The 24,534-nt window shown below is 33.6% G+C and overlaps 1 protein-coding gene across 6 annotated transcripts; it reads left to right on the forward strand.

The window, feature by feature from the left end:
- The first annotated feature begins 70 nt into the window (after positions 1–70).
- LOC148596457 (uncharacterized) lies at positions 71–22,930 on the forward strand. 6 transcript variants are annotated; one of them, XM_088564524.1, is made up of 14 exons: positions 71–157; positions 2,546–2,631; positions 4,019–4,209; positions 5,665–5,862; positions 7,276–7,374; positions 9,467–9,541; positions 11,647–11,721; positions 13,603–13,756; positions 14,223–14,315; positions 16,701–16,820; positions 18,693–18,901; positions 19,451–19,802; positions 21,675–21,737; positions 22,549–22,930. In XM_088564524.1, exons 2-13 carry the CDS (start codon positions 2,601–2,603, stop codon positions 21,734–21,736), a joined length of 1,659 nt encoding a protein of 552 aa, XP_088420650.1. In that variant the 5' UTR covers positions 71–157; positions 2,546–2,600; the 3' UTR covers position 21,737; positions 22,549–22,930. The 6 variants fall into 6 exon arrangements, with proteins under 6 accessions (XP_088420650.1, XP_088420645.1, XP_088420651.1 ...); XM_088564519.1 differs by having other exon boundaries at positions 21,675–21,727; XM_088564525.1 differs by having other exon boundaries at positions 83–217.
- Positions 22,931–24,534: the final 1,604 nt, after the last annotated feature.

Below are 24,534 nucleotides of genomic sequence, written 5' to 3' on the forward strand. Positions count from 1 at the left end.
TCAATTTAATTTTATAAGCAATTAGTACAATAGAAAAAACAGGACATGTATTCATTTTTAATAGAATGCACATTAATTCATAAACCCTCATTATCGCCCAGCACAAAAAGATCGTACTTCCGGCTTTGGTAAAATTGTTGGAATAGTTTGTTTTAAGGTAGAAATATCAGTGTATTTATTGTAAAATGGTAACCTCAGATTGTATTTCATGAATAAGGTCAGTAGCAAATGTTTTTGGAAGCATTTCATCGAGGCGGAAGTGGCACTATCAATGTCCTTTTCCGCTTGTCTTTGACAACTTCCGCTCCGCTAATAAATTTTAGTTTCAGTTCATTAAGTTGCACTGGTTTCTAACTTCTTAATCTGAACTATTGACAGGATATTGATGATCAAAACAAAATGACAGAACAAAACAAACTTGGCTATTTCATAAAACCACGGTTAACATTTTTGGGCATACATGTGAAGAATTTTGCAGATTTCATCTCCTCTTTAATTTTGCCATTGGTAAAATATACAAATGTATTTAAAGAGTCTAAAAAAAAAAAAGAAAAGAAAACACTGTCACTGTTTCTATTAATGGTCGGTTTTTGATAAAAACAAGTGCCTTTGTATACAAATCCATGGATATTTTTAGGACTCGCATTTTGAAAGTCAGTGGCTCCTTGTCCAGTGACCACACTTTCTTGGACAGGGAGACTCCTCAGGCTAATCATCCACACATCCGGTTTGTGTCAAAATCATATGGAATTGTGACAGAAACACTTACTTCGTTATAGTCCAAATCCTCTGGCCCTGCAACCATCCTCTTTTTCATTTGGATATTGATATGTCGGGTTGGGGTCAGAAGGCAATGGCCTGAGGTTTGAGTGAAGTATAAAGCATTAGGTTCCCCTTTCAGCAAATTAATTAAATGCCATTTATCATATTGTCAAGTTTGTTTAAGATTTTTTCATCTGTAATGACAATATAATATGCCCCATATGCCATATTCACATTGAAGACGAAGAACATTTCTTATTTGAGTATGATCTATACAACACACTAAGAGATGAACTAAAACTGAAAATTTTCTTCTTTATATAAAAACTTTGATATGTTTAATATTATAAAAAAAAACCCAAGTATATTGTTTAACAGTAAAAATCCTAAATTACTGAAGTTGTCTTCCAATTTCATATCAGATTGGATGGAAAAAAGAAAAAGTCTTAATAACCCTTTATTACTTTATTTCAGTAACCTACATTTGTAACTACTTTACATTATATATAACACATGTTCAATATGTTCAGTTCATGTAATTTTTAAGATTGGCCAAAACCACTTATTGTAACTGTTACAGCTAATAAATATTTGTTTATTTCTGTAATTGATTGGAGATGGATATTCCAAATATTTGTAAGATTATTGCAAGTACAGTTGAAGGTTCAGAGTAATTTTATCAAGATCATTCAACATGGCTCAGTTATAAAATTACTTTTTTCATAAAAAAAAAAATATTGTGAAGTCATCATAGAATCAATCTTGATGAAAGTTTTCATCAGTAGACAGATACACGTACATTGTATAAAACAAAAGTTAATACATGTATGTAAGTATATTTGGGTCAAAGTCAAATATAAATCAAAACTGATGGTGTCTTTCTCCACATTAACATGATATTAAAATTCAGTTAACAAAACAGAATATCATATTCAAGTTTTGTAAACAAATTATCTGATATCAAAGCATATGGAAATGTATAAACAAATATTTCTTGCATTTTGTATAGAGATGGATTCAATATTTGACAAATCATTAGTAGGTAGTGTATGGATCATTATTATTGAAACTTAATTTCTATAAATATGCATTTTATTGCAACACAATTTATTACAAGTAAAAAGAAAATGTTCTTCAACTTTATTACATAGCATACATAATTGATGAAACAAAATTAAGATTACATAAACAAATTTGATAAATAACAGTTTTCTTGAATTTATTGTTTTAAAGTTTTCAGTACACACATTAATTGGAATGTCCTATCCATTGAAAACCAAATTTCATGGTTTGGCCTACGTAAGAAAATGACAGAAATTGGTACCCCACGAATAATAGTACTTTCACAGTATTTCTCATTTTATGAAAACACTTAAAGATAAAAACTTCATTAAAAGACTTTGGGTAAAGTTTTAAAAGATTTATATTGTTAAAAAAGAAATGTTGGAGTTTTCCTACCACACCCACTGTAAGTTCCAGCAAAGAATAGATATAAGTCTAATGAACCAAATTTTATGTGGTTTTCTTAATCAATTAACAGGGAGCAAGTGTGAGGTCTAGTTTTAATTAGATCATGGTTTTCTCAATTAACATGAAACATTGTAAAAAAGTCACTGAGTGGGGCCATTTGTGTAAATTTGAGTAACTTTTGCTGAAGAAGCATATTTTTTAAAAGTGATTCAAATCTTTTGTCATGACATAGACAGTCTGGCAAATTTCTGGAAGACTGTAAAAACAGACCATAAGTGCAACCATGTACATGTACATTTTGTATAATTTTCAGACTGAATTTGAATGGTGTATAACAGAGCCTTGGATGCCTCAAAATAGGATCATTGATGTCCGAAAACAGAAGAATTGAGGTTTCAGGTATATTTTTAGATGGTTGAAAAAGTTAATTACCATAAGTTCCATTTCCCTGCATTCTAACTGATGACTTTGATTATCATTTTGTGAATGGACCATTTTCAGATGATATTTAGACTGTACACATTATTCTGATTATCCTTGAAAAAAATCATTGGTTGGATATTTTCGGTTATTTTCCAAGACCCACTTTTGCAGAGAATGTAAACATTGATGGAGGTAGACCTAGGGTAAGAGACATAACTCTTGAAATCAATGATATGTTTGTATCATATTCAATTTCACCAAAGGGTATTAAGATTTTCTTTGGAACAGAATGAAATCTGTCCAAGTTACTTTGATGCTTTCATGAGATTGGTGTAAAATGGTGAATACAAATGTTCCAATTATTTGTAAGAGTTGTGTCCCTTACCCTGGGTCTACATCTTTAAGTAACATTTTTCGGAGCTTTTATATGACAAAATGATTTCACATTTTGCAAGGGTTCACATTAGCACTGGTCAAAGATGGGGACCCTCAATTTATGATTTGTAAATCATTCTGATGATTCTCATGTAACCTTTGTTTTATCATGTGCCGGTAATTTTTATTCTATATTGTAAATTCCAGGATAGCAATTCCATGATTGACTGTGTTGCAAGGTTTTTTTTGCATGTGCAGAGTTATTTTGATAAATTTTAATTTTTATTTTGACTCTTTGACAGTTGCTTTAGAATGGAGATAACCATATTGCATGCCAAGATTTGTCTACATCAATCTACATGTACATGTAGACTTGGTTGTGGCAAATATCTGTTTACTGTCTCCTCTTATGGTTATCTTGTAAACTCAATTTGCCACCATTCAAATCATCAAATACAATATCATTGAATATTGTTACATGTATCTCCTAATTTACCTACATTGTACATGTAGGTTCTGGACCATATTTCAGTTTAGTCCATGTTTACTCTGATTGAAAACCTTTCAGTTTCTGATTCAGGACCTTTCATTTTGGATGCATAAAAAAACTAGGACCTTTCTTGTGTAAGACAACCTGTCAATTCATTTTCTGTATCCTCTGACATGTGTAAGACAACCTGTCAATTCATCTTCTGTATCCTCTGTCATGTGTAAGACAACCTATGTGCCCACATTGTCAAACTGGTGTGTTTTCTGAACATTGTTCACAATTTTGCCTGATTCTAACAGATTCCAACACTTTATTTTTGAATCAAGAAGAGCATCACATGTAAACAATTGTCAATTGAAAAATAATTTACATTTTATATATTGTTTTTTTTTCCCTTTAGTTTTTTTATTTGGAAAAATGAACAAAAACTAACCTGTGAAAAAAATGACTTTATTTAATTCACCATTTGTCTTTTACATACATATATATGTTTTCCAGAACGGGAAGTGTTGGTTTTACCTCCCCTTGATCGAGAAATTGTCATTCAGGAATCCAAATCGGTTCCCAGAAACCTTCATAAAATGTCATTGGTAGATCTTGGAAAAAGGTTATTAGAAGCAGCGAAGCGTGGAGAAACTGATGAAGTTCGTACTCTAATGTCCAATGGTGCTCCATTTACTACTGATTGGGTGAGTATGATAGATGTCTCATGGTTCTCCGTTTACCACTGATTGGATCAGTATGATAGATGTCCAATGGTTCTCCGTTGACCACTGGTTGGGTAAGTATGATAGATATCCAATGGTTCTCCGTTGACCACTGATTTGATGAGTATGATAGATGTCCAATGGTTCTCCCTTTGCCACTGGTTGGGTGAGTATGATAGATGTCCAATGGTTCTCCCTTTACCACTGATTAGGTGAGTATGATAGATGTCCAATTGTTCTCCCTTTACCACTGGTTGGGTGAGTATGATAGATGTCCAATTGTTCTCCCTTTACCACTGATTAGGTGAGTATGATAGATGTCCAATTGTTCTCCCTTTGCCACTGGTTGGGTGAGTATGATAGATGTCCAATTGTTCTCCCTTTACCACTGATTAGGTGAGTATGATAGATGTCCAATTGTTCTCCCTTTGCCACTGGTTGGGTGAGTATGATAGATGTCCAATTGTTCTCCCTTTACCACTGATTAGGTGAGTATGATAGATGTCCAATGGTTCTCCCTTTGCCACTGGTTGGGTGAGTATGATAGATGTCCAATTGTTCTCCCTTTACCACTGATTAGGTGAGTATGATAGATGTCCAATGGTTCTCCCTTTACCACTGATTAGGTGAGTATGATAGATGTCCAATGGTTCTCCCTTTACCACTGATTAGGTGAGTATGATAGATGTCCAATGGTTCTCCCTTTACCACTGGTTGGGTGAGTATGATAGATGTCCAATGGTTCTCCCTTTACCACTGATTAGGTGAGTATGATAGATGTCCAATTGTTCTCCCTTTACCACTGGTTGGGTGAGTATGATAGATGTCCAATTGTTCTCCCTTTACCACTGATTAGGTGAGTATGATAGATGTCCAATTGTTCTCCCTTTGCCACTGGTTGGGTGAGTATGATAGATGTCCAATTGTTCTCCCTTTACCACTGATTAGGTGAGTATGATAGATGTCCAATTGTTCTCCCTTTGCCACTGGTTGGGTGAGTATGATAGATGTCCAATTGTTCTCCCTTTACCACTGATTAGGTGAGTATGATAGATGTCCAATGGTTCTCCCTTTGCCACTGGTTGGGTGAGTATGATAGATGTCCAATTGTTCTCCCTTTACCACTGATTAGGTGAGTATGATAGATGTCCAATTGTTCTCCCTTTACCACTGATTAGGTGAGTATGATAGATGTCCAATGGTTCTCCCTTTACCACTGATTAGGTGAGTATGATAGATGTCCAATGGTTCTCCCTTTACCACTGATTAGGTGAGTATGATAGATGTTTAATGGTTCACTGTTTACCATATTGTTTTAAGCCAATTTTTGATGAAACTTGAAACTTTTACTGATTAAATTAATTTTAGTGCATATATGTATGGCAAACTGTTCTATATTGTGCTTAAATTCATCTATTTTTTTTATCTTCTTGTCAGCTTGGAACTTCTCCATTACATTTTGCCACTCAATATGGCCACCATGACACAGCTGAAGTTTTGCTAAGAGCTGGAATTAGTCGTGATGCTCGAACAAAAGTGGACAGGACTCCCCTCCATGTAGCTGCTCAGGAAGGCCATAATGGTATAGTAGATCTTCTAATACAACATGCAGCAGATATAGATGCTAAAGATATGGTAAGACTTATCTAGCAGTCAGGTGTAGGACATAAACTCTCCTCTAGAAAAAAGCTGCCCATCTTATAATATGCTTGATGTGTAAAAAATATTTTGGGGAATCATTTGTTTTTTTTTTTTTGGCTTTTTTTAGTTTTGTTTTTGCATTATTTTTTATGAAGTATTTTCCAGAAATATTTGAATGATTCATATATCAAAATAAATTGAAAACAGCAGCATAAGGTTTTATGACTAGGTGAGGTTATTGTACAGAAAAAAAAATAAATATTATCCTAATAAGTTTCTTAACAAAAATAAGTAATAATACAACTCAAACTTGACTTTCATTGAAATGAAAACTAAAAATGGTTTCAAATTAAATACCTCTTGTCAGATTGATTTCAGTTTTAAACTAATTACAGTCTTTGTAAGAATCATACAAATTCTGTAATATGTGAAACACCACAAAAAGGCTACATGTTTTTATTTTTGTTATTTAGTTTCTAACTTTATAGGTCTATTTGCTGAAGTGTGTAATCATTCATTCCAATCTGTCTGCTCTTACGAGACAATACACATTGAAAACCCAACTGTATCTATTGTATTTTAGTGTTATATACAGAATTATCTCCCTTAATTTTGAATTCTACTGTACATTCTATGTAATTTTTATCTCTTAAGAACAAGTCTGATATGAAAAGTCACAATAGACAATTTTATTTGCACAAACACATTACCGTGTTTACAGTAAATGGTTATGGCATGAACAAAAACAGTACAATGTAATATACATTACATATAAACTACATTTATGACCATGGTGCGACAGTGGTAAACTTCTGTTAACTAGAACATTTTAAACAAAATATCAAAAATAAAAATATGTTCCAACCATGAAGTGCATTTTGCATGATTCTATCTGTATTGCTACTTAAAAGTTGTTATCATAGTTAAATAATTAGTTATGAACATTATGAAAATTCTCTGTAATAAAAAAGTGGTTTGACACTGGAGGTCAGTCAAAGGTAATTTATTATGAAAATTTTAAGTAATAAAAAAGTGGTTTGACACTGGAGGTCTTTCACAGGTAATTTATTATGAAAATTGTCAGTAATAAAAAAGTGGTTTTACACTGGAGGTCAGTCAAAGGTAATTTATTATGAAAATTTTCAGTAATAAAAAGTTGTTTGGCACTTGAGGTCAGTCAAAGGTAATTTATTATGAAAATTGTCAGTAATAAAAAAGTGGTTTGACACTGGAGGACATTCAAAGTTAATTTCTTGGTTCTTAACCAGTTTTTCATGAAAATCAACATGAATTTAATTTTGTGAAGCTGTAATGAAACCAATACTGTTAGAATGTAAGATATCAATTATTTCAAGTATAGGATAAGTTTACTATTGGTTTAAAACAAATGGCTGTGTTTTTCTTTAGTTGAAGATGACACCCCTTCATTGGGCCTCAGAAAAAGGACACAGACCTGTGCTTGAAACGTTGATTAGACATGGAGCAGACATAAATTGTGAAAATAAGGTCAGAATGAGTGTATGAAGGAAGGGACAGGAGGGGAAGTCCCTGAACATGTAAATGGGGGCGGGGGGGGAATCCCCATCCAGTTGAGCTGGAAAAGTGGGAAAAGTTGTAAATATGAAAGTATAGATGGGGGAAAACCTTTGAGATAAGTTTGAAAATGTAACACAGATCTAGAGAATGAGGGGAAATCCTTTAAGGATGTAAAACAACCAAAATAATACATAAAATAACAAGAGTAAATGAGCAACTCGAACTCCATTAAAAACTGTGAGCATTGAACAGGTGCACTGGTAGGGTAAGTGTCTTATGTTTTTCAAGAATCACCTGCCAAGTTGGTAATAAAAAGTCAAGTCCAGGGTAGATAAACGAGGAAAGGAAAACTATGACTTGTTGAATAAATCAGTTTTCATGGTGCAGACGGATACACCATAACGATCCACGAGTTCATGATGACATGATACAGATGGATACACTGTAACGATCCACATATTTCATGATGACATGGTACAGATGAATACACCGTAACGATCCACGAGTTCATGATGACATGGTACAGATGGATACACAGTAACGATCCACATATTTCATGATGACATGGTACAGATGAATACACCGTAACGATCCACGAGTTCATGATGACATGGTACAGATGGATACACCGTAACGATCCACGAGTTCATGATGACATGATACAGATGGATACACCGTAACAATCCACGAGTTCATGATGACATGGTACAGATGGATACATCGTAACAATCCACGAGTTCAGTTTACATGGTGCAGATGGATACACTATAACGATCCACGAGTTCAGTTTTCATGGTGCAGATGGATACACTGTAACGATCCACGAGTTCATGATGACATGATACAGATGGATACACCGTAACAATTCACGAGTTCATGATGACATGGTACAGATGGATACACCGCAACAATCCACAAGTTCAGTTTACATGGTGCAGATGGATACACTGTAACGATCCACGAGTGCAGTTTTCATGGTGCAGATGGATACACTGTAACGATCCACGAGTTCATGATGACATGGTACAGATGGATACACTGTAACGATCCACGAGTTCAGTTTTCATGGTGCAGGTGGATACACTGTAATGATCCACGATTTCATGATGACATGGTACAGATGGATACACTGTAACGATCCATGAGTTCATGATGACATGATACAGATGGATACACTGTAATGATCCATGAGTTCAGTTTTCATGGTGCAGATGGATACACTGTAACGATCCATGAGTTCATGATGACATGATACAGATGGATACACTGTAATGATCCACAAGTTCAGTTTACATGGTACAGACATATACACTGTAATGATCCACGAGTGCAGTTTTCATGGTGCAGATGGATACACTGTAACGATCCACGAGTTCATGATGACATGGTACAGATGGATACACTGTAACGATCCACGAGTTCAGTTTTCATGGTGCAGGTGGATACACTGTAATGATCCACGATTTCATGATGACATGGTACAGATGGATACACTGTAACGATCCATGAGTTCATGATGACATGATACAGATGGATACACTGTAATGATCCATGAGTTCAGTTTTCATGGTGCAGATGGATACACTGTAACGATCCACGATTTCATGATGACATGATACAGATGGATACACTGTAACGATCCACGATTTCATGATGACATGGTACAGATGGATACACTGTAACGATCCATGAGTTCATGATGACATGATACAGATGGATACACTGTAATGATCCACAAGTTCAGTTTACATGGTACAGACATATACACTGTAATGATCCACGAGTTCAGTTTTCATGGTGCTAATGGATACACTGTAACGATCCATGAGTTCATGATGACATGATACAGATGGATACACTGTAACGATCCACGAGTTCATGATGACAACCATAAAACTTCTGTAGTCCTGAAGTTTTAATTTGATTTTTTATGAAACTGTTATTCAACCAACTGTCTTATCAAAACATATTTTTTAGTCGGAAAAGAATTCCTTACAAGGCTTTACTGTACAAATATTTAGTCCATGTTTTACACTAGTGATGACCTTTAATGATTTTTCAGTTTGATCGTACGCCGTTAGATATAGCCATAGCCAATGGAAGAGCAGATATTGCTGAGTTACTGACGATGGCTCAGGTAAGTTTAAAAGAGAAGAACCTTCAATCATCAGTCTGTCCATGTGTCAGTTACACTTTTCTGTAACAAATTTCTCAGCTTGTTTAACCAGGTTGTTTGCTTGTCTCCTCCCTGTGTGAAATACGACTATGTATTTTGGAAATTTTTGTGTTTGATTTCTCAGCTTTTGTTTGAGGAAATGCTGAGATTTTGGTAAATTGCTTTAGCGTTATTTATGAAAATAGGAGATGAGGTATGATTGCCAATGAGACATTCACCCAAAGTCAAGCAGCAAACCCAATTCTACAGGTCATCACACTGTCTTTAACGTTGGGCAAAACTCATACCATAAAGCAAACTGTGAAAGGTCCAAGAATGATGATTTGTACAGTGTCCCCCATTTCCAGGTTCTTTACTTATCTATTTCATGTTCAAGGATGGGGTAATCGTAATCATCTGTAATCAATTGTATTTTTGGAAGTAATCACACACAATCAGTAATCACACCTATGTTTGATTACATGTAATCGATTACTCAAGGAAAAAAAGGCTGTAATCATGATAACTTTTTGATTACATGTAAATAAAATGTTTGAGAATTGAATTATGTTTGTGTTTATAAATGCTTAAACTGAGCAATGTGTTAATATATTGTGTGCTGTAAATTGCAATTGAAGTGAATTGAATTCAGATCATTTACAAAAAATATATTTCCTTTATGTTAGGAGTTCATTTAACATGTTAAAAGAATGATTATTATAACTATAGAATGTCCCTAGAGTAACAATTGTGAAATGCGAAAATGATTCTTAGATTGTCTCTTGGGTAAACTTTCTAGAGCTATCAAATATAAATAATATAAAATAAGGAAAATCAATAACTGCCACTTCAGCCCCAGTTGAGAGACTTTCATCATAGCTGTAAAGTTCTTTAGACCTGATCGATGTAGACTTAGTGATTCAACATTTCAAATGCTTATGATCATAAAGTGTAATGAAGATAAAAGTATTGAATCTGATCTTATTGTACAAAGTACAGTTTGTAAAAAAAATAAAGTATCATATTTAAGTAATAATTGAATAATAATCCTTTATTTCAAGAGAGTATCACAGTTACTTAATATAACATGTTTTAAAAACTTCATTATGATTACATAAATTAAAACAATGATGTACAGTAGAATTGAAGTGGTGAATGTATGAAAATAGACATCTAAGCACTGAGATAAAAAAAATACATTCAATAACAATAAAAAAAGCAAACTTTTGAGTCGTTCTGAAATCACAAAAGTCCAGACTTCTTCAACAATCAGAGTCAAATAATGATACATGGGACACAGAGGCCACTTACTTCTGTCTATGAACCAAAACATGCACTTATATATACAGCTAACATATCCTCTACTCAAGTGATGTTATTTACTTGTACAAGTCATGTAATCATATGTAATCATGATTACCTTATCAAATGTAATCAATTACACACACAAAAAATCATGTAATCATGCTGTAATTGATTACATTAAAAACCCAAGTAATCATGATGTAATCGATTACATTTCAAAGTAATCAGCCCCAACCCTGTTCATGTTAGTCACCAATGGTTGAGTGGGGTATTCTTACTTAGCATGACGTAGCGTGCAACATTTTTTTGTATATGATATACGACCGTAAATTTCAATGGAGGAATTTATAAGGCTTTTGCATGGATCAGATATGAAATGGTTTTTATGAGCAACTTGACTTGTGTTTCTAAAAAAAACAGAGGATGCCTAACCTACCAGTGAACCTGGTCCATGCTCCCAGTTTTTAGTTGCTCATTTGCTAATGTTATTTTGTATGTATTGTTTTGGTTACTTTATGTTTTTTGTTGCGTGTGTCTGTTTTCTACGTCTGGTCTTTATCCCTGGATTACATTCTTTTGACTTCCCCTAGAATCTAGGTGCCCTTGATTACTTTTTTCAAGGCAAGGATCAGTCCACAAGACTGCTGATGCAGTATGAAAAGAAGGGAAGGGCAGTGTTATAACACATTTGACTATGGCTGTTAATATTGTAATATTTTAATTTACTGTCTAGTAGTTTACTTGTTGGCTGATGTGATATCAAATTTCGTTTCTACTTTTAGATGCAGTTAGGGGGTGGAGCAGTACAACAGATTGAAGAAGTAAAAACACATGAAGTAATGGTGAATGGTGCCATGGTATGTTTACTGAAATCAAAGTACCGTATTTTCCGGACTATAAGTTGATATTTTTTTTTTCAATAAAGTGTCAGCCTTGACTTATTGTCCACTTCATGCATTTCATAACATTTGTTTAGTTCACTTTTGATTGCTTTAGTTCAAAATTTTGGTTTAACTGCAATCAACGAAAGCCGTCACTCAAACAGTCAAACCAGCAATCAAACTTGAAGATTATTGATCAGTGCCGCTATCATTTATGAATGAATATGATGATGTTAATAAAAACTTTGAAACTTTGAAACCATTTAAATATATAAAATTTATAAACAAACACTAGAAGATACGTTTTTTTAACTGGAATGACATTATCAAGTGTTCTGGAGTTATCGGTCCTTTAATATGCAAATTTATACCCATTTATGGTATGTCATAACACATTCGCATGTGACTCAAATTATAATTAGTTATAGTTGTTATCTAAAAGGCTAATTGCAACCAAATTTGTAGGTAACAATTATTTTTTGTTGTATTTTGTAATACCAGGTAATATTATTTATTAATTACTGGTCTAAATTATGACTAATTCATCAAACAAATTTCCTGCTTATTTCACCCACGGCTACCCATGTCTGACGTGTACAATTTCTTACACCTGATGATCTAAGGTTCAGAGCCATTGATGCACCATTCCATAAAAATAATTGAACTTGTGGACAAAGTACACTTTAACAAAAACACAAATATTAATTTAATTATGAAATACCATAGACAAAGTGACATCTGCCGAATTCGACTTATCTATGTTTTTTTCGTCAATTTTGGTAAAAAATAGGCAATTCGACTTATACAGCACATCGACTTATAGTCTGGAAAATACAGTAGTTTTAACCATGAATGATTGCTCTCTTTTAATTTCTGCTGCAATCTTGGTTCCCTTCATAAAACTTGTGCAGGTTTTCACTGCAAATTCCGCAATACAGTTCAAGGTTATAATGTATTATTGAAAATATTACCAAATTTCACTGTCTACCAATCTTTGCTATTTTCATGGTGGATTTTGAATATCATGGAAACCTGTCTACATGAAATTTTGACTATGAATATGGTGGAAACCTTACTATTTGAAAGCTGGAATAAAATTGTATTGATGTCATTTTTTTTCCTTTAGACTAAAGAAAACAAGTCTGCTTTGTCCCTAAAATTTTTGCTATATTTCCGATTTTCTGGAATTGTTAAAATAAAATGTTGCCTATTTCAAGTCTAGATATTTCACAGTTATTTCTGGTAAACCATATCAATAGACGCGAACAAAGAAACAATGAAAATTTAATATCCTGTTTCATTGAGCAAATCACGAACTTTGGCATCCATAAACATAACTGCTATACGGTATTAATTTCACCCCTGTGTGTGATTTATTTATACTAATTATAATATTTTTCAGCACATGTAGTAACTTCCCTTTAAGTATTATTTACTTATACCCCTGCCCAACAAGTCTGATGGTTACAATAATTATCATCTCTGTCTGACTGTCGGTCACTCTTTGATAACTGAATAACTTATCAGTTGGTTCTGTCTGTCAGTCACTCTTTAATAACTGAATAACTTATCAGTTGGTACTGTCTGCCAGTCACTCTTTGATAACTGAATAACTTATCAGTTGGTTTTGTCGGTCAGTCACTCTGATAACTGAATAACTTATCAGTTGGTTCTGTCTGTCATTCACACTTTGATAACTGAATAACTTATCAGTTGGTACTGTCTGCCAGTCACTCTTTGATAACTGAATAACTTATCAGTTGGTACTGTCTGCCAGTCACATTTTCCCATTTAAAACAGAAAACTTGTAAACAATGTACATGTATATGCATACTGCACTGGTTGTTTGATTTTCAGCATCCAGATCTTGCTGGCATTACAGAGGGGGACTCAATTACCATAGAAACCACAGATATTGACCAATCAGATAACATAGAAACAGTAACTGTGACAACAGACGATCAAACATCTAAAGATTCATTGCCTGTCAACATATTTCAGAATGTTTCAAGTGAGTTGTCATGTACTGTTTACAGGGAACAAGTTTTAAATGGTATGTTTGATCCCTAGCCAAGTCATATCAAGGACTTTAAAATTGGTAGTCACTGCTTCTCTACCAAGGGAATTGATAGATGACTGGTTAGAGTCAGTATAATGTGTCTGAGTGTTGTGGCATGCATACATGTACTAACAGGCTGTTGTTTCTGTGAGCTAGTGCAATAAAAAGTACAAAACAGGGACTGTTTGATTGGTCAATTGTCAAATGATTGTTATTATCTGGAAAACCAAGAAATATCTGGAAAAGGAGGCTAAACCATTATCAATCAATCATTTCATGCATAAGAGATATCCATTGTCTTCTTAATTGTTCCGCTCCATGTCAGGCCAGGAAGAGACGAGGGACTAATGTAAGAACTTATTACTCTAGTACTATCTGCGGTGTTAATGGATTTTTTATGTTTATTTATTTTGGACAGAAAATGATACAACAGAAGGTCAGCAGAACTCATCAGTTTTAGCTACACTGGCTGCCCTTGCTGAGGCAACTGCACCAAATACTTCTCAACAGAGTAAGTTGCTGTAGGATGTAGACTTAGGGTAAGGGACACAACTCTTACAAATCATTGGAACTTTTGTATTCAGCATTTTTGATCAATCTCATGTAAGCATCAAAGAAACTTGGAATTGATTTTTTTTTCTATTTCAAATGAAAGCTTGATAAGCTTTGTTAAAATTGAATATGATACAAGCATATCACTGATTTTAAAGAGTTATGTCCCTTACCATAGGTCTACCTCCATTTTTTTTGTAAGCCATAGGTAACATAGGTAAGCCAAATCCTAAAGAAGATTCTAGTTTAAAATTAAATATCTAAGATAGTCAGTTTACTGAAAACCTGATGGGACTTAATTTTGCAACAAACTGAAATTTTTGGGTGTCATTTTGATAACCCATCGAAAACTGAGATTACTTTTTTGTTGCCAATCCCAGGTTGGTCACCTGTTATAGAGTATAAACTCAATACTTATTGTTAAGTAATTGTTTTGTCACGGACAGGTTTTGGACAGACAAAGATCACCTTTTAACAATAATTCTGTCTAAGTTAAGGATTAAAAATACACATACAAACTCAGGGTTTTAGCTAGGATTTGAAGGGCTTTAGTCACTTTTGCATAAAGCACGAACGACATATTATGGGCAGCAGAATTTTGTAAATAGTTAATAGTATAATAAACTAAAGATATAAACATGCTTAATATATTTACTTAAAGTTTACAGATACAGACATAACAATAAATACAATAAATGTAACAACAAAATAACTGTTATTTTATATCAGAAAACATGTTTGTTACGGTCACTAGATGATAAAGCTGAAACTAGACATAGAAAGGAGCTTGGCCACATTGGCAAAGTCATTTTGAACTCTGTAAGCGGTTGCTCCGTGATGTCTTACTGCTGGGTGGTAATTTTTTAGAAACCTTTAGACCCCGGATCATGAGAAGAATTGAAGAAGTTCGTAATCCTTGTGATTTCATTTCAAGAATAAAAGAGAATCGTATAATAAATAATTATCGTTGATTAATACTTCCTAACTGTCTGGTATTGCGTTAAAATTAATTGAAATTTATTAGATGACCAGACACACATCGGAGACATAGTAAATATAATGTGTGTATTTATATTTCTAAAATTAGATAGCTGTATAAGTGTAAGGTTCGTGAAGGGTTTGTTTTTATACAGGAGTAAATATCGGTCTGGATACATTAAAAATCGAAATAGTTTGACACAATTCATCATTAATATAAGGATATATAAGTTATATTTTAAACGTATTTAAAATAAAAAATGACTTGAGTAAAATCTGAAGATTTTTTTGGTGGTAGAAAACGACTGGCTGAAGACTAGTGAAACCCTGGGATTATCTTTTGTGTTCCTAATGATCAAAATATTGAACAATTGTTATTTTGAAGGATTATTAACAATGCACATATCAGGGATGCCAGGTTAACAACAATAGAATGTATTTCACACCTGGTTGACCAGGAATTACCAAGCGTATGGTCATAAACTTGTCAGAGCGTAAGGCCAGGTGTTATGTAACTTTCGATCGCCAGTTTTTTAACAACATTTATATTTAAGGTGACGAAAATTTTTCTGAGATACTTTTTGAATGGAATTTTTTATACACTTTTCAAATTTTCAGTGACGAAAATGATCTAATATATTTTCGACATTTATGAAATCCTTTCATAAGTGGCGAAAATGACAAGCGCTACCTGAATCACTGTAAACTTCAAAGAACTGCTCACAAAAATGGTTTACCTAAAGTCATCCCCAAACCAACATTATACACAACAAAATAGTTACTCCTATAGACTCCAGAAACAGAAACGTAAATTGAAACTAAACAAAATTTATTAAAAATTCCTTCATTTAAGTATAACTGTATTTTAAACTTTGGTAGCCAATCAGATCTTTGTCTAATCTGGACAAACTCTACAGTCCAAAACAAGTTCAGTTAAGACAGATTTCATTGAACTGGTAGATTATTTGGCATATAATTATGCACCAGCTTTGAAGGTATACTGTATTAACATTTCCCTGTTTCTGTGTGTCTGTGTTTCCACAATACTTTTTTCCGTCACAGTTTTCTCAGGAACTACTTACCACAGCAGCACTGACTTCCTGTAGGTATGTCATATGTCATTTTTACATTAAATTTTTGAACATTTAAATTTTACTCACACTTTTCTTATAAACTACTCAACATTTAACACATTTTTTCTGTGGGTATGCCATATTGTGGGATACATGTTCAGAAAAATTTGACTCCTGTTTACTGAGGACTTTGTTTATGTTCCTGATATTGTGATTGAAAGCGAGGGCATAAATAGTGAGCCATTGAAAACTGATTTCTTGTTTTTAACTGTATTTTATCATTTGATATTTAGATACAGCAACCACAGAGGCAATGAATTGGTTAGAGAGTCAGGGCATCACCATGATTACGACCTCAGAGGGAGGAATTATAACATCAGCGATTGAAAGTGGGCAGTCCATATCTTTAACAGGTTTGTATCCATGGTAACAACTTCACAGAGAGGGATTATTGCATGGGCAAAAGAAAGCAGGCAATCCATATATTTTAATAGGTTCGTGTCTATGATAACAACCTCAGAGGTACTTCTGACATTTGGTAAAAGTTTTTAGCATGATGAGATCTATCTGTGGTAAAAATTTTCATTTAAATCTGTTAAGCCATGTTGAAGTTACTGCCCTTTTTCAATGCTTCTTTGTTATTTTTAATGTTTCTTTCAAAAAATCTTCTCCTATGACACTACTTGACAAATTGGAACCAAGCTTGGTATGAATGTTCCTTAGGGTATGTTGCACAAAAGTTGTGTTTAGATTTTTGATCTGTCAAAAAACATGGCCTTTGTTACTAAAAATAGAACATGGGGTCGGATAGTTTTTTTGCATATATCTCCAAAACCATCAAGTTCTACTAAATTTTTTCAATTGCTGAAATGATCCTTATTATAAGGCATACGAAAGTCCCCCAGGATCGAAGTTGTCAGACAACTGCTTGTAAGAGTTGTTGCCCTAGAAATATGAAAAAATGCCAATCTGTCTGCTCTTAGGAAATAATCCTGATGAAAAATCCAATAGTTTCTATTGTATTTTCATGGTGGTTTACATAGTTATCTCCCTTAATTTTGAATTCTACAGTATATTCTATAAAATTTGTATCTCCTATGAACAAGCCAGCACTCCACAGTATTGTAGAACTGCCTAATTTTGGTCTTGTAATCTGATGCTTTATAACATTTATCACTTAAAAAAATTGTCAAGCATCTGTAAATCTATATATCTAGAAATAGCTCAAGCCAAGGCCTTCAGGATGCAGTAAAAAATTTCTGGAAAAAAATTAAGCTCTAGGTCTAAGGTTATTAATCCTTTGCACTTAAAAGTTGCCCGGTTTTACTATTTTACATGTAACCTGCACAAATATTTAGCTTTTAAAAAGATATTCCATTCTTTGTGATGGCAAGAGCCATATTCACACATGAATTAGTTCAATGATTGTTTTGTTAACTTTGCAAAAAATCAGCATAATTGGTTGCTAGGGACTTCTTACCTAACAACAACATAGGTCCATACCATAAGTTACATTTTTTTAACCCTTGTATCAAAGCATAGCATAAAAACACAAGTTTCTAAGATGTAAAGCAATTTTTTAAATGAGTAGGGGTATTGGCAGCTCCCTTTAAGCCAGCACTCCACAGTATTGTAGAACTGCCTAATTTTGGTCTTGTAATCCGATGCTTTATAACATTTATCACTTTAAAAAATTGTCAAGCATCTGTAAATCTATATATCTAGAAATAGCTCAAGCCAAGGCCTTCAGGGTGAAGCAAAAATTTTCTGGAAAAAAATTACCCACAGCAAAAAAGGTTACCATAGAAACCATGCAAAAATACGGAAAATTTGCAAAAAAGTTCAGAAAAGCAGGTTTAAAAATATCAAATTTCCCGCAGAATATCTTAAATTTTTATTTCATCCCCTGAAACTGTCCAAACTTTTTCCTTCGAAAACCCCATCCTCATATGGGCATCGCCGGTTAGATTTTGAGCTATTTCACTTTGTAATCCACTTATTAAATTTAGCATGGTAAAAAAACTGTGGAGTGCTGGCCAAGGGGTATATGAAAAACCATATTATTTTCTGTTTACCATGACATTAAAAACAAAATATCAAAAATAGAATTATGTAGGCTTTCCAACCATGAATCACATTTTGCATCATTATTATGTGGAGTGCTACTTAACAAGGAAATTGAGAAAGGTACACAATCACATGGTAAAATTACATCTGTGAGGTGATAAAAAAAAAAAAATGTCAAATAATCATAAGAGATGTTATGTCCAAGTGTTTTTTTACAGAAGCAGGAAAGATTGCCCTTAATTTTATCAAACAGCAGGGAACTGAAGGAGAAGAAGGAGAAATTGTTGTTAAACCTGAGGTTGACCTTGGAACTGAGGTTACTGAAGTTGAAGGAGGAACCAGTCACATTGAGGAGGGAGATGTAGGAGATATCGTAACTGGACTTCCTGAAGGGACAGAATTAGTTTCCTCTGCAGGGGATGACCAGGTGAATATTTCATTTTGTTATATCCCACCCACACCCGCACCCAAATAAGGTGTAGTGACAATTAACCTGGTACCGCTTTATACTGGAGAGACTGAGAAATAAAAATGGCTCTTCCTTATATTATACCAATGTTAACTACTACTGGACACCACTGTGATCTTCTGGACACTGCCTTTCAAATTTCACCTATCTAAGATTTATTAAGATAACTTAGAAGCCCATCTATTAAGAACTAATCTGACATTCTTTCATACTTCAAAAAGAAAAGTAGAATACTTTAAAATAATTACTATTACTTATCTATTGAGCATTTTTAAATGTTTGCCATTTTCCCATATCTTTGAAAAAGTCTTTTAAATTAGATTAAATGTTTTTATATTGTTTTAAGCACTATTTGGTCATTGAAAACTTTTGTATGATTTAGCAGGATGTGAGCAAGGAATGCTCGGTGTAATTGGTATAATCTTAATCTTAATCTTAACTGACATTACATGTATAGGAAACATCTTGGTTTTATTATGGTTACCATGTAATTTTGTTTTATTTTAGAATGTATTAACTATTGTCTCAAGTCAGAGTCTGAGCCATGAAGCCCCAGAAGGGAGTGTTGTTGATATCAATAACCAAGGCAACATTGTTGCCATTGATGATCAGACAGGAGTCATCACTATGGAAGGGCAGGATCTAGTTGGGGATGTATCTGAACCAGCAGATGGTATTGTCATGGTAACAGAGGTCACTGGAGAAATTGTGACCCCTACTGATGGTATATTGACTGTTACCGAGGTTACTGATGATGTCACAAATGTAACAATGGAAGGAGTAGAGATTGATGGTGAAAGTTTACAGATTGATACTGTTGCCACGGAGATAGATACAGAAGCAGGAGGAGATAACTCTGGTAAGAGTCAAACTGTAGGTGTTGGGGTACTTTGTTGTGCAAAACTTTTCTGAATTTTCGATTTTTTATGTTTTGTGAGAGTAATCAAGGGAAACCAAGATTCTGGTGCAAAACAAAAGAATGTAGTCCAGGTACAATTACCAGACATGGAAAAGAGACACACCAACAAAGAACATAAATAACTAAAATAATACATACAAAGTAACATAAGTAAGTGAGCAACATGATTTGTCATAAAGTAATATAGTAATTTTTATAAAATAGCAGTAAAAACAGTATGTCATAAAGTACTACTACCAGGTTTGAACTTAAAAACAGTACATTGACATTATTTAAAGCTTGTACTGATGGGTTATTGGATCTCAACCTTTTTATACCACAGCTATCAGACTTTTGGTAATCCTAAGAAGTTTACCACAACATTTGTCTGTAGTTTTTTTTAGCTCACTTGGCATCCATCGTCATCGTCATCGTCTGTCGTCGTTGTTAATAATTATACAAAACTCTTCTCCTCTGAAACTGCTTGGCTAATTATAACCAAACTTGGTATGAATGTACCTTAGGGTATCCTGCATAGAACTGACGTGAGGAATTTTGATTCTTCGAAAAACATGACCACTGTTACTGAAAATAGAACATAGGGGTTAGACAGTAGTTTTTCACATATATCTCCAAAACTGTTAGGTTTATCCAAATTATTTCAATAGCTGAAATGATCCATATTATTAGGACTACGAAAGTCTTCAGACTCCTTGTAAGAGTTATTGCCCTTGATAGGGGAAAAATGACTTTTTTTTAATAGTTTTCAGTCAATATCTTGAAAACTATGATAGATTAAAAGAAACTTTCAATTGTTTAAAAGATCTTGTGATAAGTCCTACCAAAGACTTCTTGAGTGAAAATTGTTGGACAACTTCTTGTTTATCTTATTGCCTTTGAAAGGCAAAATACAACAAGGTGAGCGATTCAGCTCCTGGGAGCCTCTTGTTTCTTCAAATTTTGCCTGCAAATAACTCAGGATGGATTGTAAATCTCTCTATAATACCTGTGTTAAAATCACAAAACATGTTATTGTACTAGTCATTTTTATAAGGCCAAAAATAATAGATTGTAATAAAGTACCATTTGCAAGTCTGGACTATTTATATTTAGTGTTCAAATTATATTGGGAACATGTTCTAGGTGCATTGTTGGGTAAACATCCTCTGCTCTTATAGAAACATCTTTGAGTTGCTAAAAAAATGTCATGACTGAAGCATTTACAGGTATTGACTTTAAGATTTATTTTACACCATGTTGTACTGCTTTAATGATTAACAATCCTCTTCCTATTTACTGATGGTTTGAACTTTGACACACATTTCTTCACTACCACATAGCTGACGGTCTTCAGAGTTTACCCCCAGCCCAACAGCAAATGGCTGATAGAAATGCTGGTGGGCTTGCAGAATTTGGCTAACAAGCTCATGATTTCTATATAAATTCATTTAATTTTTTTGAGCTCAGGTTTGTTATCAGAAATTCATATGGTACTTTTCCACTTAATCCCCAGTCTTTTGATTATCTTCAATATATATTTCAACTGTATTTCTATTAGAATAAATGGTTTAAGAGCAGATACAGTGAAATCGTGGAGTACCAATTTTTCATGTGTAGGCCAAACTACAAAATGTGGTTCCCAATGGAAAGGAGATTTCTATTGATGTGTTTATTGAAAACCTCAAAAATGCGAATTCAAGAATCCAAAAATTTGTGTTTCTTCCCTAATCCATGAAAATCCATGAATTAAAGAACTTTCACAGTAGAAGTTTAGAAAGGTATGATCTTTTCCCCTAAAAATACATCTAGAAAATTCAATGCTCTCAATTGTAGATGAGCCACCAACCAAGCAACGGAAAATTGATATAGAAGACATCGGGGATGGCGTAAGTTAGGGTAGCTATTGTATTTATGTTGTTTGTAACACGGATGCTGAGGGGCGGGGGGTATGAAAATTAAAAAAGAGACACAGGGTATGGTGTATGTTAGGGTAGCTATTGTATTGATGTTGTTTGTATCAGGGTCACTGAGGGGTGGGGTATATACATTTTATAAAGATGGGAAAGGAGATTTTTTATGTTAGGGCAGCAATTGTATTTATATTGTTTTTAACAGGGATGTTGAGGGGCTGATGATATGAAATTTTGATTTGACTGTAAAAAAGTTGTGATTATATAATTGTGTGACAGTGTCATTATCAATGTCATTGTTGTCACCAGACACTTGATTTTTTTGTGATGACTTGAATATTATTTGATTAATATTGATGAAACTTATAAATAAGTTTTGTGGTTGAACAGTGTAAGAATTACGGGCTGAAAAGGTCCAACAATTATTGGTCTGAAATAAAAGAAATTATTATCTCTAATTGCATTCGGTATAGCAGGTTATTTTAGTGGGTGTAAAATTCCATGATTTTGATGCACAGAAATGTCCCAAAATGTTGGTTATTCTAAGCTTGGCTGATGCCAAAATGTTGGTGATTCTGTGGTTGGATGACTTAGTACTTAAGCTCAGAGTAAATATTTCACAGAATTTATTTCTGCCTTTTTTAGATAGACTGTTTCAATACTTTGTCATTAGCACCTTGCAAAAATTATCTGCTATACGGTATCTTAAAAAAATCTTTCAATCTGGTGAAAAGCCAGTGAACATACTGCTGACTTATCTGTGGAAATAATATTAAAAAAAATATTTTTACTTGTAGGACTCTTTGACAGGTTTGGATAAGGACAATCTAAAAAAACAATTGGAAGAAGTTCAGAAACAAGCTGAGGCTTTTAAACAACAATTGAAGGAGAAAGAAGAGGAGGCAGCATCATATAAAAAACGCTTGAGTGACATAGGTTTAACATCTGGGGACCAATCAGAGGATATCTTACAAAATGTTACAGCCAGTAAATGAGTAGATAACATTTTTTTTATCCAAGCATCAGTTTGACATTGATTTTTATCAGATCTGAGTTTTGGGAATGGATAAACTATGCTACCATTCCTGACCTTTGTGCAGCTATTGATCATCATCTTTGTATAATTGACTCATTTCTTTTCACATTGATATAAAAAACATTAAAGCTAATTAAAACATGTTTTATTTTATCTTAAATTTTAATTCTATGTCTGAAGTAACTACAAACCAGGCATCTTCTCTTTGCTTTTATTTTTATCATATCCCTGCAAACCAAGTTTAAAGAGGTAGACCTAGGGTAAGGGACATAACTCTTAAAATCAGTGATATATTTGATTTCACCAACACCAGCCTGTCTGTCAATCTGTTCATCTGTCAACAGTTTATGTAAACACCACTCCTCTTAAACTGCTCAGGGACTTTGATAAGATTTGACAGGAATTTCAAGTGTAATGGGAATGATTAAAGATTTGACAGGAATGTGTTAGTGTAATGGGAATGAATAAAGATTTGACAGCAATGTGTTAGTGTAATGGGAATGAATAAAGATTTGACAGGAATGTCGCGTGTAGTGGGAATGAATGAAGATTTGACAGGAATGTCTTAGTGTAATGGGAATGAATAAAGATTTGATAGAAATGTGTTAGTGTAATGGGAATGAATAAAGATTTGACAGGAATGTTGCGTGTAGTGGGAATGAATGAAGATTTGACAGAAATGTCTTCGTGTGATTTGAATGAAGATTTGACAGGAATGTCTAGTGTAATGGGAATGAATGAAGATTTGACAGGAATGTTGCGTGTAGTGGGAATGATTGAAGATTTGACAAGAATGTCTTCGTGTGATTTGAATGAAGATTTGACAGGAATGTCTAGTGTAATGGGAATGAATGAAGATTTGACAGGAATGTCGAGTGTAATGGGAATGAATGAAAATTTGACAGGAATGTCTTAGTGTAATGGCAATGAATAAAGATTTGACTGGAATGTTGTGTGTAGTGGGAATGAATGAAGATTTGACAGGAATGTCTAGTGGTAATGAATGAATGGAAATATTTTCAGAAAACTCCATAGGGAGATTATCTAACTTAGAAAACTCCATAGGGAGATTATCAAACTTAAGGTTTTAGTATTTTAAACATATTACTTTTCTTGTTAGAGACAATCATTACAAAATATTCTACACTTAAGGAAAACAATGCTTTGGAGGTATATTGGAATTACCCTGTCTGTCCGTCCGTCAGTCTTCATCTGCCCACATATCTTGTAAGTGCTTCTATCGAGCCTTTTAAATGGGTCTACATCATTCATCATGTCTGAACACTAACTTGAGTTGTCATAGAAAGGAATTTTCTGGTTACTGATAGGGAACAAAGTAACTCTCAGGGTAAAGATTCTTTATTCATTATATTAAGTGGAAATGAAGCAGAGATGCAAAGATAAAATCAGCCCTGCAATAAATAGCTGATAAAGAAATAATCATTTTCTATTCGAACATTATTAAAGGTTACTTTTACAGATTGGTGACATATCATTAAAAAGTGGTTACTTTACTGTGTTCTTTAACAATACTTTGTCATTTTTTAATCAGTTTTAAGTACCCCTCTGTCTAAGAATTGGGCTAAATGTCTGGCATGTGAGGGAAAAAAACACAAAGATTGTTTTGCATTAACCAAGTATTTATACCTGATAATCCTCAAATTGTTTGTATAATCAGACAAAAATTTTCTACGTCACAGATGCTTCAGGATAAACTAAAATAGCTTTTCAGTTGTTTTGTAAATGT

This window comes from Perna viridis, chromosome 15 (genome assembly GCF_037379345.1).
Source record: "Perna viridis isolate PV_CMFRI_1.1 ecotype Kerala chromosome 15, ASM3737934v1, whole genome shotgun sequence".
Lineage (NCBI taxonomy): Eukaryota > Metazoa > Mollusca > Bivalvia > Mytilida > Mytilidae > Perna > Perna viridis.